General features: G+C 32.2%; 1 protein-coding gene across 2 annotated transcripts in view; it reads left to right on the top strand.

The window, feature by feature from the left end:
- The window catches only part of SecS (Sec synthetase), a 36,807-nt gene that overhangs the window by 11,608 nt on the left and 8,861 nt on the right, over positions 1-16,338 (top strand). For both annotated transcript variants that reach the window (XM_075365362.1, XM_075365361.1), the window contains exon 7: positions 5,781-5,902. In XM_075365362.1, the coding sequence (XP_075221477.1) occupies positions 5,781-5,902 (122 nt within the window). The remainder of the gene's footprint in view (positions 1-5,780; positions 5,903-16,338) is intronic.

Genomic DNA, 16,338 nt, shown 5'->3' with positions numbered 1-16,338 from the left:
TAATATCAAAGTAGCTATTGTAAATGTAATATTTAAAAGACTAGTTAGTTTTCAAGTATTAAAATCAATTCTAATCATTATTTGAAATTTTATAACCAACATAATTGTTTTTATATTTAGCTGAGTATCAGTTTGTCTCATCCATTGAAATATATATTTATTATTAAGAATAATTGGAGACAAGCCCAGAATGTTAGTTTTTTCTCATGGTAGTGAATTTAAAATGTATCTTAAGTGATTTAAATTTGTAATTGTAGAGTAGACATAAAAACAGTTTAAGTAGCATAGTTAAATTTTCAAAGTAATTTAATCTAAATTATAAACCAACACATTTTTCCATATCCATAAAAAAGACTTCAAAATATTTAGGAAGCCAAAGTCAAATTCATTTTTCACCAAGCATACAAAATTCATTATTATGACATAAAAAAAAATGTTAATTTTAGAAACAGGCATAATACTAACAATTTATTGAAATGATGAAATTAACACTGAAAATGAAAGAAAAATAAAATAAGATGCTTGTTGTTGTTGAATACCAAACAGTTAGATAAAAATCTTTTATTTTCATAATTTAAAAACGGCATCAACTTGGTATAATTTTTCTTTTCTTCAGTTATGTGACAAATGAATTGTATACAAGGTCTGTTCAGAAAATAATCAAACTTTTTTTTTTAATCTTTATTATTAATTTTACAGATTATTGGTCCTTGATTCCTTCAAAGTTCTCCCCTCCCCTGTTCACATAGTTTACCAACAGTGTTTCCACTTTGCAAAGCAGTCCTGGATAGCTTTATTTGAAATGGCCTTTAAGGTCTGTGACAAATCTTCTTTAATGTCATCAATAGTAATGTCATCAAAATGGTGTCCTTTCATCATTGATTTTAATTTCAGAAATAAGAAAAATTGCAAGGAGCCAGGTCTGGCTGAGGGAGGACAGTTATTTGATTTTTGGCACAAAACTGACAAATTCACAAAGTTGAGTGTGCGGGGGGCATTGTCACATTGAAGGAACCATGTTTTGTCTCGCCACAACTCTGTGATCTGTTTTGGCAGATTTTATCATGCAACCATTGTAAAATGCCTTGATAGTATGTGTGGTTCTTTTTTTCACTTTGAGGCAAGAATTCAAAATGCACAATTCCATTAAAATCGAAAAACCAAAGAGCTTCACTTGGACATTAGATCAAGACTGATGTGCTTTCTTGGGGATATCCTTTACCAATCCATTGTGATTATTGAACTTTTGTCTCAATGTCATAGCTGTAAACCCAGCTTTCGTCTCCTGTTATGATCCTCTGCATGAATGTTTCATCGTCATTGGCTTGTTCAAGAAGTTGCCAACAAATATCCACTCAACATTCTTTCTGATGTTTGGTCATCAAACGAGGAACAAACTCTGCAGCAACTCCATGCATGTTCAATTTTTCAGTCAGAATGTCATGGGGCATGATCCAATTGAGATGCTAACCTCTTCTGCTAGTTCTCTGACAGTCAATCAGTGATTTGGACACACTAGATTGTTGATTTTCTGAACATGAATGTCATCAGTTGAAGTCGAAAACCTTCCTGGTCAAGGGTTACAAAACCTTTTGTAACATTCTGTACAACCCAGAGCATCATCTCCATAAGTTTGTTTCAAAAGTTGAAACATTTCTGTGAAAGTTTTCCCAATTCACACAAAAATCGCTACTAACACATTGCACTCAAATAACAATAACATGAAATCTAAACAAGTTATCAACAATCCAAGAACATGAGGTTACAGAGAAGGTTATGCAGAACATAATGCTGTCAACCACACATCACTAAATATCTTTATTGGTGTGTAATTAAAGATGTTCAATTATTTTCATTATTTACACATTTTCTTGAAAACTTTGCCTTCCAATCTTCTGTTTTATGCAGCAAGTTTCTAGTCATGCTCATAGAAGGAAAAATGTTTTGAAACCTTAATCCACTGTACAGCTGTTAACTTAAAAATTTATATTAAGTATTGTTGAATCTGCAGCAAACTTGAAGTCAATAAAAGTCTTCTTTTCCCATAATGGTAGCTAAATATTTTTTCTTCTCAATTTTGGCAAAAATCGTGCTCACAACTTAGATAAGAATGACAAGAAATAAGAAACCTTTGGCATTGTCTGTCTCAAAATATTTTCTGTATTTGATTGTTATATTTTTTTTTTTTGTATTTTGTTAAACTCTTTCTGTTATTCTTTTCCGTCTCTTTAAAAGCCAATAATATTAAAAAAAATTATTTGCAAGCTTTTATGATTCCTTTACCTTCCAGAATATAAAATAAATAGATGATTGTTTTCTTCTGTTTACAAGTTTAACATTGCTATGCCACTTTTTTACTTCATGTATCAAATCAATTGTATAAAAAAGCTATTTTGTTTCTGTTATGGACCAGTTTGTAAAAACCAGTGAAGAGGGCCAATGTTTGATTCTGCAGCAATGCTTGACAACCATTTGCACATTTTTAGATTACCTGATATGGAAAAATTACTGTTAAATGACTTAAAAACACTGAAAATGTTTTGCCACTTAAAACAGTTTTTTGTGTTGAATTCTATAAAATATTTGCCAGATACAATTTAATTTCGAAGAGACAGTATTGTTAAATTTTTTTACTTAACTCCTTTATGTTATGACAACAAAATTAGAAAGAAGACTTACATTTTTATTTGGTGGCATTTTATACCACCACAACTTTCTTTTCAGAGTTTATATTGGCTTCCCTACTACTTCTCATTCGTTTAGGATGTTCATTCATCATTCTTTTGTCATTCTTCCTTTTAGATTTTATGCAATTATCAGGCACAATATTTTCATTTGTATTTATAAAAATTTCAGATAAAATTTGGAAAATAGACAAAGCATATCACTCTATAGATAAAATGCATGATATCACTTTAACTGCTAATTTGGTCTGGCTAGGACAGCTCATATTAGATGAAACACATGTTATAATTATCATAATCCTCATCTTGTGGCAGCTGTAGTCACTAAATATGGAGATTTCACATTGTTCGTTTATATGTTGTCAGTGTTGCTATGTAGCCCATATTAAGCAAAACTCTTATTTTTGAAAAAAATAATGCTCTGTTTTACAATTATTGATTACAATTCTGTATACTTCAATTTGTTTTTCAAGTGTGTGGTGATTCTGTTATCACTGACATTGAAAATGCTGAGTGTGTGATACCAGTGATTCAAAAAGGACTTCAAATTTAAAAGCATATAAAAATTTGTTTGAATGCCAAATTTCATTCTGGAACCAATCCATATTCTTAAATGTTTTATTGCTGGCTGTAAATCAATCCTTCTATTTTCCAGCATTTGTTTTAGTTTCGATCTCCTCTTGCTCTGGAGATAGCAACCACCTCAGTCTTGGCTGGAGCGAGTGACAACCCCACCCCATCATCCATATATTTATTGCCACATATGCTTCACTTATTTTCTCAGTGGCGTCTCGCCGGGTGGTAGCCCTGACCACCAGGGCGAGGTCATCCGCATATCCTACCATGGTCACTCCCTGCGGAAGGGTGACTCGGAATACCCCATCATACGTCAGGTTCCAAAGGCTCGGTCTAGGGACCAACCCCTGGGGCACACCCCTGTGCAGGCTCCGTTCAACCAATCCCACCCTGCACCCTGACACGATCCTGCATGCTGCAATGTAAGATAGGATGATGCGCCATAAGTGCATGGGTACCCTGTGATCTTCCAGTGCTGCTTTATGGGTACATGAGAAATACAGTTAAATGCATTTCTCATATCTAGGGTAACGAGAGTGAAAATACTTTGCCGACTGCCTCTTATGTTTCTCCCGGCCACCTCGAGCACAGCAGGCATGGCGTTGAGGGCGAATCTTGCCCTGCAAAAGCTGTAACAGCTCACAGAGAGCCCACCCCTCTCCACCACTGCTGTGGTTATTCTATGCTGGAGTATGCACTCCAGCATCTTGATCATTACATCTATCATAGCCAGCAGCCAGTAAGAGGAAGAGAGCACCGGATCCCTTCCCAGTTTTGGCAGAAGTACCAGCCGCTGGCACTTTCATTTCTCGGAAAAGATGCCTTCCTGAAGGCACGTGTTATGCACCTCCAGGAAGGCCTTTGGCTGTGCCCAAACCGCCACTTTGACAACCAAATTTGGCAACCACTTCAGGCTCGGTGCCTTAGCCAGAAGGTTGCATGATGTTGCCTCCAGAAGTTCTTGGATGAAGAAAGGCAGGTTGCCCTTGTTGCCTCCTTTTTCAGTCATTGATTCCTCACCACCAGGAAGAGTTCTTTCATTATTTTTCGGACCTCCCAAACATCCTGCGTGTCCAGAACTCTGGGCCTTAGGGCTTTCCTTACCAGTAGAGTAAATGGCCTTCTCCATGGGTCAGTTTCTGTTTCTGCAATCAGTTGCCTCCAGGACATTTTCTTCACATCTCAAATATTTCTGTTTAGGTCCTTCTTGTAATTGCAATATTCGGCCTTATAAATGTTCCTGAGGACTGGTAGATGCGCCCTCATCACACGTCTTCTCACCCTATGACACGCCTCTTTCTTTTTTGATATCTACGGTTCACCAATAACCGGCAGGTGATCCAATAACGTAGGGCACAAAAAACATCGGCCTTAGGGCTATCATAAATGTGCTTCAGAGTTTCATGAAAGTTTTCTCTACCCCATATTTAGCAGTTATAGATAGATGTTCACCTTGCTATTGATGTGGAAATGTTGACTCATCACTAAAAGTTACATTGTCTAAAAATGTATCATCTGTAATCTATCCATCATTTCCATACAAAACAACTGAGCAACTTTGTTATCATCTGTAATGTTTTGAACCATGGTTAGTTTGTTTGGCTTCAAGTGCAGTTATTTATGTAATAGCATCAAATAGTCATTTGTGTGGAATGTCGGTCTCTTACGATACACATCGAGTTGATTTCTTCAGACTACAGGCAAAGTTTTCTCTGAGTTTTCCACAACAGCTTCAAAGACAAGTGGGCATCCTAGAGTTTTGTTTAACAGAACAATTTGTTTCAACAAGGGTTTGGTGCCAAGAGTAACTTGTATGCCTACTAGGAGGCTCCCTACTGTACTGTATGAAAATTACTTCTGATTGCAAATCGTGAAACCAGAACACACAGCGAGCATGTTCTGCACCAGTAAATGAATTCATTTTTAACAACACTGATGGCTGAATTCAGTACTAAGGAATTATGTGAGTCAAAACTTAATGTGTTTTGCTATGAAATGAGACTTCAATTGAATCTGTAAGTTATCTAAATAAATTTTTATATGTTTTTAAAATTTTGAAGTCCTTTTTGAATCACCTGAAATTTGTAAAATTTGCTATCGCAAACAAATTTTCTTAAGAAAAGGAAATGTTTGTTTCAATTCTGCACCCTGTTGGTTTGATTACATTTTTATCAGTTATATTCTTACCACTAGAAGTATACCATATTTTGCCTGAGTTATATTAGAAATTGTTCTAGTCAGTGATTTGTGTAGTATTCCTATGATTTTTCAGAAACTGGTTATAAATTTTATAATTGTTATATATTGATTTTAAGTCACATCAGTCAAGTAACTTCATGCAGCTAGATAAAGTTTCTAACTTCTATTAAGCTACTGAATTTGTTTTTTTTTTTTAACTATCTTTACTAAATATTATTACTTATATTATTGCCCTACTTTTATGTGTTTTTTCGCTGTTATTTAAATAACTTTACAAATAAATGTTTTTTTTTTTTGTTTCATTATTTTTATTTATTTTAGGAAAGGCAGAGTGGATGCATTTGTTCAAAGTACAGATAAGAATTTATTGGTACCAGTTGGTGGAGCTGTAATTTCTGGGTTTGAGAAAGGCCTTCTAGAAAGAATAGCAAAAAATTATCCTGGTAAATTTGTGGAATTTCTTTTTCAATTTTTAGCAGGTTTCCTTAAGTAGTTATTTTACTCATTTACAATAAATAAATAATATGGAATATCTTTAATTCAGTTCATTTTGTTGGATGTTTAAAAAATATGTTTTTATAATTTTTAATTCAAGAACTAAAAGGAAATAATTTTAGAAATGCATGAAATATAAGCAAGTAGTATATTAGCATAGATATGAATGGCTTCTCAGAATCTGATCCTCGTGCGTGCACATGCGCGCGCGCACACACACACACACACACATACAGTGGAAAATAAAAATAATGAATTTTTGTGTCTTATTCTGCAATACATTTTTAAAGTGTTTTTACAAAGTTCTTTCAAGTTTAGACTTCGTATTGGCTTTAACTAATCATTAATTCCTGTGTTATTAATGGGCAATTGATGAAGAAAGTAAGAGGATCTACAAAATATTGAACTATAAATTAAGAAGATTAATCCAAAAAGCAGATGAGAAGTGGCTAATAGATGAACGCTCAGGCATAAAATATTTAATATAGTTGAACTATAAATCAGTTCATGTATTAAGTTGAGAAAGAGTATAGGCACTCTAAAAATTGCCTGTAGAGAAGGAAATTGTATACAGAGAAGAAATGCTCAAAAGGTGAAGGAATGTATGGATAAACTGAATAATCAAACACACAGCTTATCTTCCCTTAGAAAATCAAGATGAAGTAGAAATAGCAATCCTATAAAAGAGTTATACAATCATTAAAAAATAAGAATAAAGAAATATTGCAGGTATTGGTGAAATTGTACACTATGATGACAAAATGGGGTATCTCTCAAAACTTACTTAAAAAAAGCATGATTCCAGTCTTACAAATGCATTGTGTAGTGAAGTGTTTTAAGATCACTGGTTTGTTTGACTTTGGATTCAGTAAAGATTCATCTGCAAGTCTGAACAGAAAACTGCATAGAAATGTGGAGCAAATGATTACAAAATAAATATTTAGATTCAGAATGAAAAGAGAATTAAGAGATTTGATTGGGCTATTGATGAGTAAAGTAATAAATGTTGTTTGTTAATAGGTATAAAAAGTTATTCAACCTTGTCATGAAATAAATGAGTGGAAGTATTAGAAAACCAAATAGCCTGTTGAAAAGAGAGAAAACTAAAGAATTTTACTTGAATCAGAAAGCAGCTATAAAAATAAAGGATGTGTAAAATGAGTGGGTTGATGTAAGAGAGGAGTAAAACAAGAGCATATCATTTCCCAACCTTTTTTAATATGTACATTGGAGATGTGATCAAAGAGTGCTCTGGAAGAGGATGAAGTAAGATCTCATCGAAGAAAGTAAAATAAATTTTATGAGATTTGCAAATGACATGTGTTTTTAGGAGATGTACCACAAAATATTCATCAGACGATTTCATCATTAGAGGACTTTGTGACAGAATATCCTATGAAAGTGAATATTAAGAATACAGAAGTAATGAGAATAGGAGACAGTAAGCTGTGAGATAAATGTCCACAAAGAAGGAAAAATTGAATCAGTACAAATACTTATGAGGTACCACATTAACAAAAATCTATACTGGACACTTTTAGATTACTTGACAGTTTTATAGCAGTATTAATGGATAAAATAATTCTCAGTTATGGACCTAAACAATGGACACGGACAATGAATTTACTTACAAAAACTGTTCTGTCGGTTTTGAAAAATGAACAGCAGGGATAAAAATTATAATTTTTCTCATTTTATTTTATACTCAGTTTGATTAATTTGTTTATCTGCTGGTAATTGCATCACTTTCCAGCCAGACATTGATATGATTTCAATCAATTCATCATCCAGCGTGATTCGTCATCGATTATGTGCAAGTCTATACTATATTGAACACGTTTAGTATTTTTGTAATGGTTTAACAAAAATTACTGCAATAAAAGGTAAAATAGATGCAGATCCAAGACGACGATCATTTTATTTTGTAATGATCCCTGATCAATCACTTGATCAGCGGTTCATTCAGAACTTCAGTGTAGAAAAAATGCGTTACAGTACTTATTGTCAACAATAAATGAAGTTATTATGGATGCTGATGAGCTTTCTAAAATCATTAGTGTGCTGGGTATAGTTTTATGGATTTGTATGGCAATAAAGCAGATTACTATTATGACCGTGAAAAATTGTTTTGTAAAAGGTGGTATTAAACCTCCACAAAGTAACTTCAACTCTGACATTGAAAATCTTACTGAATCAAATGAAAATTCTGTGGAACAGAGTGAATTACAAGAATTTATTGAATCATTTGGAAATTACAGAGTACACGAATATTGATGACGCATTCAACACAGATGATCTACTGACTGACAACCATGATCTTGTTGCTGCCTCAGAATTGATTATCCAAATTGAACAATGATGAACTTGGATTTACCATCATGAGTAAGGAAGTGACAAAAGAAGTTAGAAAATTAAAGTGATATTTCTTACAAAAACGATTACCAGGTGTTATTTTAATATCTGAAGTGCTATTATTATATTTTTGTACATATTTTGATTAGTATTCTTGTAAACTGTAGCTTGTTTAATATTTTTGTAGCATACATTGTTTTTTATTCCATTTTAGTATAGTACAGTAATCTATTTTCTATTTTATTGGTCGATTACACTAATACAGTATTTTTTTTTTATTAAAGTATGAACATAGTGGACAGTGTTTTATTTTCAGAAAAACAATAGAAAAAAGTTGAATTTTTACAAAATCATTTTAATTAGCAACGAATTTTTATTTAATTTTAATTTACATGATATAAATATGCAACACTGTTGTTCTTTTCAAAGTATTTTTTTTTTCAAAGTAATTTTTTACAATAATTGAACATAATGCTGTATTCGCATTTTTCTGAATAGTAGACGCCTCTAAATAACAGACAGATTGTTGTTCCCTGGAACTTTATGTTGGGAATATAAACTTCCATTTTAAGTTTAATATTGGGGAGTTTTACTGTATTTAAAAATGATAAGCTGAGCCTATTTTGTAATATATGTAATAACTTACTGCAAAATGTTTTTAGCTGTCTTTGCAGATCATCTAATGTGATTTCTGAGTGAGAGATCAGGTAACATCCATTTTCTCACTGATGATACTACTGGCAATTTTTTCTAATTGTGCCGTTGCTTATTAGAATGTATCGAAAAGTGTAGGATTTAAATTGTGTTTATCATTTTGTATGTGAATTGTGTATTTTTTTCTGTTGTACATTTCATAAGGTAAGATGTTGTCATATTAACTAGTTTATATTATCAGATTTTTTGTGTATGTTTGTAACATTAAGGTTACTATCAATGTTGGTGGATTTATGATTCTATTTATGAAATGATTATCAAAGTTGACTTGTTGCTTACTATGATATAAAATACAATTAAAAGCCGTCATTAGAAACTGTATTATACTGTAATGATTATCTTAATTTTTTTAATTTATGTTTTACGTTACTCATGCCTAAACAAAATTACAAATTTTGAAATAAAAATACAACTTGATCCACACCATAACATAAGAAATATACTAGTTTACTGATTAAAAACGATGTAATAAAATAAATTAAAAAGACCTTTTGGGAAAAGAGATGTTGAAATAGGGATAACAATTGTCAACACAAAGATTGTTTCTAATATTTTATACAACTTTTTTCACTGAAATTTAGGTGCTAATTTCAAATACATTGAAATTGTGTAATCATGTAAAGGTTTTACATAAATCATAAATGTGTAAAAGATTTTTTATAATAAACGCATTTTCATCAATTACTGGTTACAATTAAGAATAGTTTGCATATTTTTACTTTTAAACAATATGCATACATGCTTAATAAAGAAAAAAAAAATAAATATATACACTTTATAATGAGAAGTAGACATACAAATACAAGGGTTATTTTTTCCAAGGTCTGATCAGTCGCGAAATAAAAACCCGCGCAAAAATCAGGTGAACCTTTGCGCATATCTGTTGTGCAGCGTCTCTAGTATGGCCTTCAATCACGCCACGTCACTTCGTTTAGTTCTGAACACGCAGCTAGCACGTAAACATGTCTACAATAATAGCATCTCCTACCAAATGTGAAGTGCATGCGGTAATTCGATTTCTTCAGGCTGAGGGGTGTAATGCAGCTGAAATTCATCAATGAATAAGTAATGTATATGGTGAAACTTCAATGAATGACAGCAAAGTGCGACAATGGTGCTGGAACTTTAAAGCAGGACATGCCAGATGTTCATGATGCAGGCGGTCAGGGAAGGAAGCGAATATCAATCGATGATCTTCTTGAGCGAGTGGATGAGGCTATTCGAGAAAATCGTCGGTTCACAATTTCTGTATTGAGTGATTCATTTCCTGAAATTTCAAGGTCAGCTCTCTACACCATTGTGAGTGAGAGACTTCAGTACCGTAAACTGTGTGCGATATGGGTTCCCAAGATGCTGTCCGACCATCACAAAACAATGAGAATGGACACCTCCCTAACGTTTCTCCAGCGCTACCACAATGAAGGAGAAGATTTTTGAACAAAATTGTCACAGGGGATGAGACATGGGTCCATTTCAAAACTGAACAAACACAAGAACAATCCAAACAGTGGATGCATCCTCATTCTCCCAGTAAACCAAAGAAGATCAAGGGAACCTTCTCCAACAGAAAGTGTATTGCTATTGTGTTCTGGGACCAGAATGGAGTTCTCTTGGTGAAATTCATATATACGTGGCACGACCATCACTGCAGCCTCATACTGCTTGACTCTTCAATGTCTACGAAGGGCAATTCAGAATAAATGGAGAGGAATGTTGTCATCAGGCATTGTCTTTCTCCATGACAATGCTCGGCCGCACACTGCAGCTGTAACAAAGAAGCTCATGCAACGTTTTCATTGGGAAATGTTTGATCACCTACCATACAGCCCTTGGGACATACGAGGGTCACACACGAATACCTAATGTCAGGAGAAGACCCACCCCTGTGCGCACAATGCAACTGCCGCATGACTGTGCACCACATTCTCGTGGACTGCATATGTTATGCAGCGTTGTGTCGTCAGTTTAATATGCCCAGAAACATCCGTGATATCTTGTGCAACGATAGCGGGATTTTGGAACGGGTGTTTCTCTTTTTATATGGTATCTGGTTACTGCAAAGGATTTAATATACTCATATGTTTATCTGTAAGGAGATTTTTTTTCTAATAATTTCAACATTTATTTTCAATTTGATTTTTTGGTTCTATGTATTTAATTTTACTATCCGGGGAGGGGATTTTTGCACCACCCATCGGAATTAGGTACGTTTTATATACTTTCTTTAATCTATTATTTTAACTTTTATATTTTATCAACTTTGTCTGTGGTATTGGTTTTGAGTTTTATTTTGCCTTCTTGGCTTGTTTTAGTAAATTTTTGTTATATGATTAATATTACGTTTACACCTTGTATAGTTATTTTATTTTACCTTGTATATTATTTCGGAGTTATTTTACTAATAACTACCGGGCAATGATAACGCCCAGGCGTTTTTCGCCCACAAACAAAAAAAAAAAACCATACAGCCTGTACTTGGCTCCATCCGATTTTCACCTCTTTGCTCACATGAAACGCTGGCTAGGAGGACAACATTTTGGCACAGACATCGAGCTGCAGATCAGCGTAGAAACATAGCTGAAAACATAGGTGGCTCTGTTCTTTGACGAGGCTGAAAACATAGGTGGCTCTGTTCTTTGACGAGGGTATTGGAAAGTTGGTACCATGCTACGACAAATATCTAAATTGGAGTGGCGACTATGTAGAGAAATAGCGTAACTATGTAAGTACTTGTTACAAATAAAAAATATTTTATTTTCACTGGTTTTAATTTTGTGACTGATCGGACCTTGAAAAAAAAATAATCCTTGTATGTCTCTATGATGATATCATACAGACATCTGTGGTTGCCTACTACAGAGCTTAAAATCTTATTCACTCTATCTTCACTTGTCTGTACTGTGTGTTGTGTTTCTCAGAGTTATTAGTGTTTTTCTATATTTTCATCAATTCTTTATGATACAAAAGAGATTTTCTCGTTTTTATTTGCTACAATATGACTTCTGCAAAAGTTCATGGATGTTCAAATCATCCTGACAATTTTTGTTATGTCTGTGGTAAATTTACACCTAAATTTCAAACAAAGACTATTTCTGAATTGATTAAAACAACTTAGAGATTTTATTTTGATTGTACACTCAGGATCAAGTAAAATCAGAGTCCCACTTTATTTGCATATTGTGCTCAGTACCTCTTTAACTGAATGGTTAAAGGGGAAACAACAAGCCATGTCATTTGCTGTACCGATGGTTTGGCATGAATCTGTGGACCACTTCACAGACTACTATTTTTGATGACAAATCTATTTGAATTTTCATTCAAAAATAGAAAGTTCATAAACTATGCAATATAAACTACGTATCCTCAGCTCTAAAGCTGGTACCACACGGAGAGGAGTTACTGTACCTGCACCACCATCTAATCCAAAATTGCTAGAACAACAATCTAAAAATGAAGCACATGATGTAGAGGACGTTGAAGAATTTCTTCCTGCATCTGATGAGAAATCTCATTTAATTCAACATGAACTTAATGATTTAGTTTGTGATTTAAAGTTATCAAAGCAGTAGGCTGAACTTCTGGGGTCTAAACCGCAATACTTGAATCATTTAGCAGAAAAAAACAAACATTCACCACACTTAGAACACAAAATAAAACTTTTTCAACTTATTTTACTATGAAAAAATCATTGTGCTTTTGTACTGATGTAGATGGCCTGATGAGAGAGTGTGGAATTCAGCATATTCCTGAAGAATGGCATCTTTTTATTGACTTTTCTGTAGTTAGCATTAAGGTAGTTTTTTGCCTAATGGTAACAAACAGCCATCCATTCCATTAGCTCATACAGTCGACACGAAAGAAACGAATGAAACAATGACATCAATATTAAAAACAATAAAATACAAAGAGCATTGTGGTAAGTTTGTAGTGATCTGAAAGTTTTTGCATAACTTTTTGGTTTCAAGGTGGGTTTACAAAGTATTGTTGTTTTCTTTGTCTTTGGGATAGTTGTGATACAAAACATTATTACCAAGTAAAGAACTGGTCATTGCGGTAGAACTTTGTCAATGGTGAAAAAAATGTAAACTGAGTATCATTAATTGAGATTGGTAAAATCACACAGCCACCACTACACATAAAACTCGGACTAGTGAAAAATTCTGTATAGGCTTTTGACAAAGATGGACCTAGATATAATCATTTAAAAATAATTTTTCCTAAATTGAGTGACGGTAAGCTGAAGGAGAGTATATTTATCAGTCCACAAATCAAGAAGCTGTTTAAGGACTCACCTTTTGACGATAAATTTAATGAATGTGAACTAGCTGCATGGAGGTTCATCAAAGATGTTTTTGGTGATTTTTTAGGCAACAGAAAAGATGAAACCTATGTTCTTTTTTTAATAAGCTGTTAGAAAACTACAATTGTTTAGGATGTAGGATGTCATTAAAAATTAATTTCCTACACTCCCACCTAAATTTTTTTCCTGAAAATTTGGGCTCTGACAGTGATGAGCAAGGAGAGCATTTTCATCACGATATTCTGACAATGAAGTATTGGTACCAAGGAAGATGGGATCCTGGAATGATGGGTGACTGTTGTTGGTTTTTTTTAGCGAAACTGATCAGACATCATACAAGTGAAAAAGTTTGTCAACATATTTAAAAAATTCCAATTCCAATGATTTAACTGTTAAAAACTGATATTTTTAAAGATATTTCCAATGATTTGAACTTTTAGAAACTGTTATTTTAAAATTGTATTAATGTATTTTAATTTATCTGTGTTTAAATAAATAAAAATTTAGTTGATTGAAACCAATTTTCAATGAACACACATCAATAATAATTTTTTTAAAAATATTATTGATTTCGTAGTGATTATGCATTTATTGGTAGATAAATCATATGTATCTAAAAAGCGTGATGTATTACACAAATTCTGATAACAGTTTTGAATTCAGCACCTAAAAATTAGTAATCACCATGTGTGATTCTAGATACACGAAAATACTTTTCTTTTGTTGACTAGTATAATTTGTATTTTTTGCTAAGCCCTATGTAATATTTTAAAAGATGTGAAAATTCTGAATCATACAGATTAAAATAATTAATATTTTCAGAGTTTTTTGAAAAAACTAACTGAGCCATTGTGAAAAACTCAAAATGAGCCAGTAAATTTAAGCCTAAAAAAGTTGGTTTTACAGAACAGATATGATTATTAACAAAACAAGGAAGTTCAAGCTTGTAAATTAAAAAATTAAAACTTCTAAGTAAAATTTATATTTTATTGTTCAGTTATGCTAGAGAAACAAAATCTTCATCATTCAGTAAAAAATATTTGAACATACATCATCGCCCACTTTTGGTTTTCCATTTTATGAAATAACAGTTATTTACATTAAATAAAAAATATAAATGTTAAGAGATTTGATTTCTGCATGCATTCATTACTTCTCTCTTCTAATTTTTGTTTCAAGTTTGTTGCCTCATTTCATGGGTTGGTTAAGTATCCACATTTGAGATTTTATAATATAAATTTCATTGCATAAATGATATTGAGAATTCTCAATAAATGAACCTATCGAGATATATCTTTTGATTCTTGAATCACTTTCACTTCAGTCTGATTTTTCATTAAATTACTGTAAATGCAGGAATTACATTTTTTTTTTAAAAGAAAAAATTTTTTTTAAAGATATTAAAACTTATTAGAATGAGAACTTTATTTTTTATTAGAACGATAAACTTTTATTAATATGTGTGATAGAATGTGTAATTTTTTTTATTAAGAATAAAGTAACAAATGTAGAAAAAAATAAAAATACTTGAAATCAACTAATTAAAAAAAAAAGTTATATATGTAGAAAAAATGTCTTATCTACAAATGGTACTTACGTATTAACGCCACCGCAGCTACAGCTTTATTTAAAAACAAAGTAGTCAATCGGATTTCGGTGGAAAATGGGCCGATATAGAGTTTAACATAGATTCAAAACAGTCTCTTTATTAATTTTAATAAATGGTTATTTATTTATTTTATAAATATAATTTAACCAAACTTAACCTCTCTTTTTCCTGTTTAACCTCCGGTAACTACCGCTTAGATAATACTTCAGAGGATGAATGAGGATGATATGTATGAGTGTGAATGAAGTGTAGTCTTGTACATTCTCAGTTCGACCATACCTGAGGTGTGTGGTTAATTGAAACCCAACCACCAAAGAACACCGGTATCCACGATCTAGTATTCAAGTCCGTGTAAAAATAGCTGGCTTTACTAGGACTTAAACGCTGGAACTCTCGACTTCCAAATCAACTGATTTGGAACCAAACTTAACCTACGCTCGTTTCACTCGCTAACTTTGACTAATTAACAGGAGTGTTTTGATTATGTAAATAATAAATAATAATTACTGAATTTATTAAATAAATACTCAAAAAATTACGGTGTTAATTAGTCAAGGTTAGCGAGCGTAGGTTAAGTTTGGTTAAATTATATTTATAAATATAAATAACCATTTATTAAAATTAATAAAGAGCCTGTTCATTTTCCACCGAAATCCGATTGACTACTTTGTTTTTTTAAATAAAGCTGTAGCTGCAGTGGCGTTAATACGTAAGTACCCTATAAATTTATAAATATTGAATTATGAATTCCCAAGTGGCTAGTGAATGGAATAATTTATTTAAACTAATACAATAATAAGAGAAATTCCAAAATTATGTTGGCTGTAATTATTTTACTTTCTGATTCCTGAGCATAAGACTATAAAAAAAAATTTACTACTCCCAAATATAATCACATCCAAGTGCAATCTTTTCCCCATTTCATTTTTTTATTTCATATTAATTTTATAGTAACGATTTAAACTAGATTTAATAGACAATTAGACTATAATAATTGACAATTATGTTTTTTTTTTGGTTGTAGCATTTTTTAAAGTTTAAAACCAAAGAATGATCACACACTTTATATCAGTATGTTTATTTGGCAAAATTAGAAAATTTTTTATGGTCAAATTTTTTTAGCAGGGTGTAAAGGATATTAAAGAAAATATGTTCTTTAATAGTATACAGATTAGTTTACAGATTCATAGTATTCAGATTAATTTTCCCAGTATTTCTGATAGAAAATTAATTGTTAAATGTATATCTGACAAGTTTTCTTCTTGTGCTGTGCTATCGTGATGTCAAATTTTATTAATTGCTTTGCTCAGTATTTTTCAATTTCCAAAGTGAAAAATTTATTTTTTTATTATTTTACTTTTTAATATGTATATTTACTTTTATTAAAAATATCAATGTAGGTTAGGTGT

The sequence above is a fragment of the Lycorma delicatula genome, chromosome 5 (genome assembly GCF_047948215.1).
Source record: "Lycorma delicatula isolate Av1 chromosome 5, ASM4794821v1, whole genome shotgun sequence".
Taxonomy (NCBI): Eukaryota; Metazoa; Arthropoda; class Insecta; order Hemiptera; family Fulgoridae; genus Lycorma; species Lycorma delicatula.
This window is presented reverse-complemented; position numbering and strand designations above follow the sequence as displayed.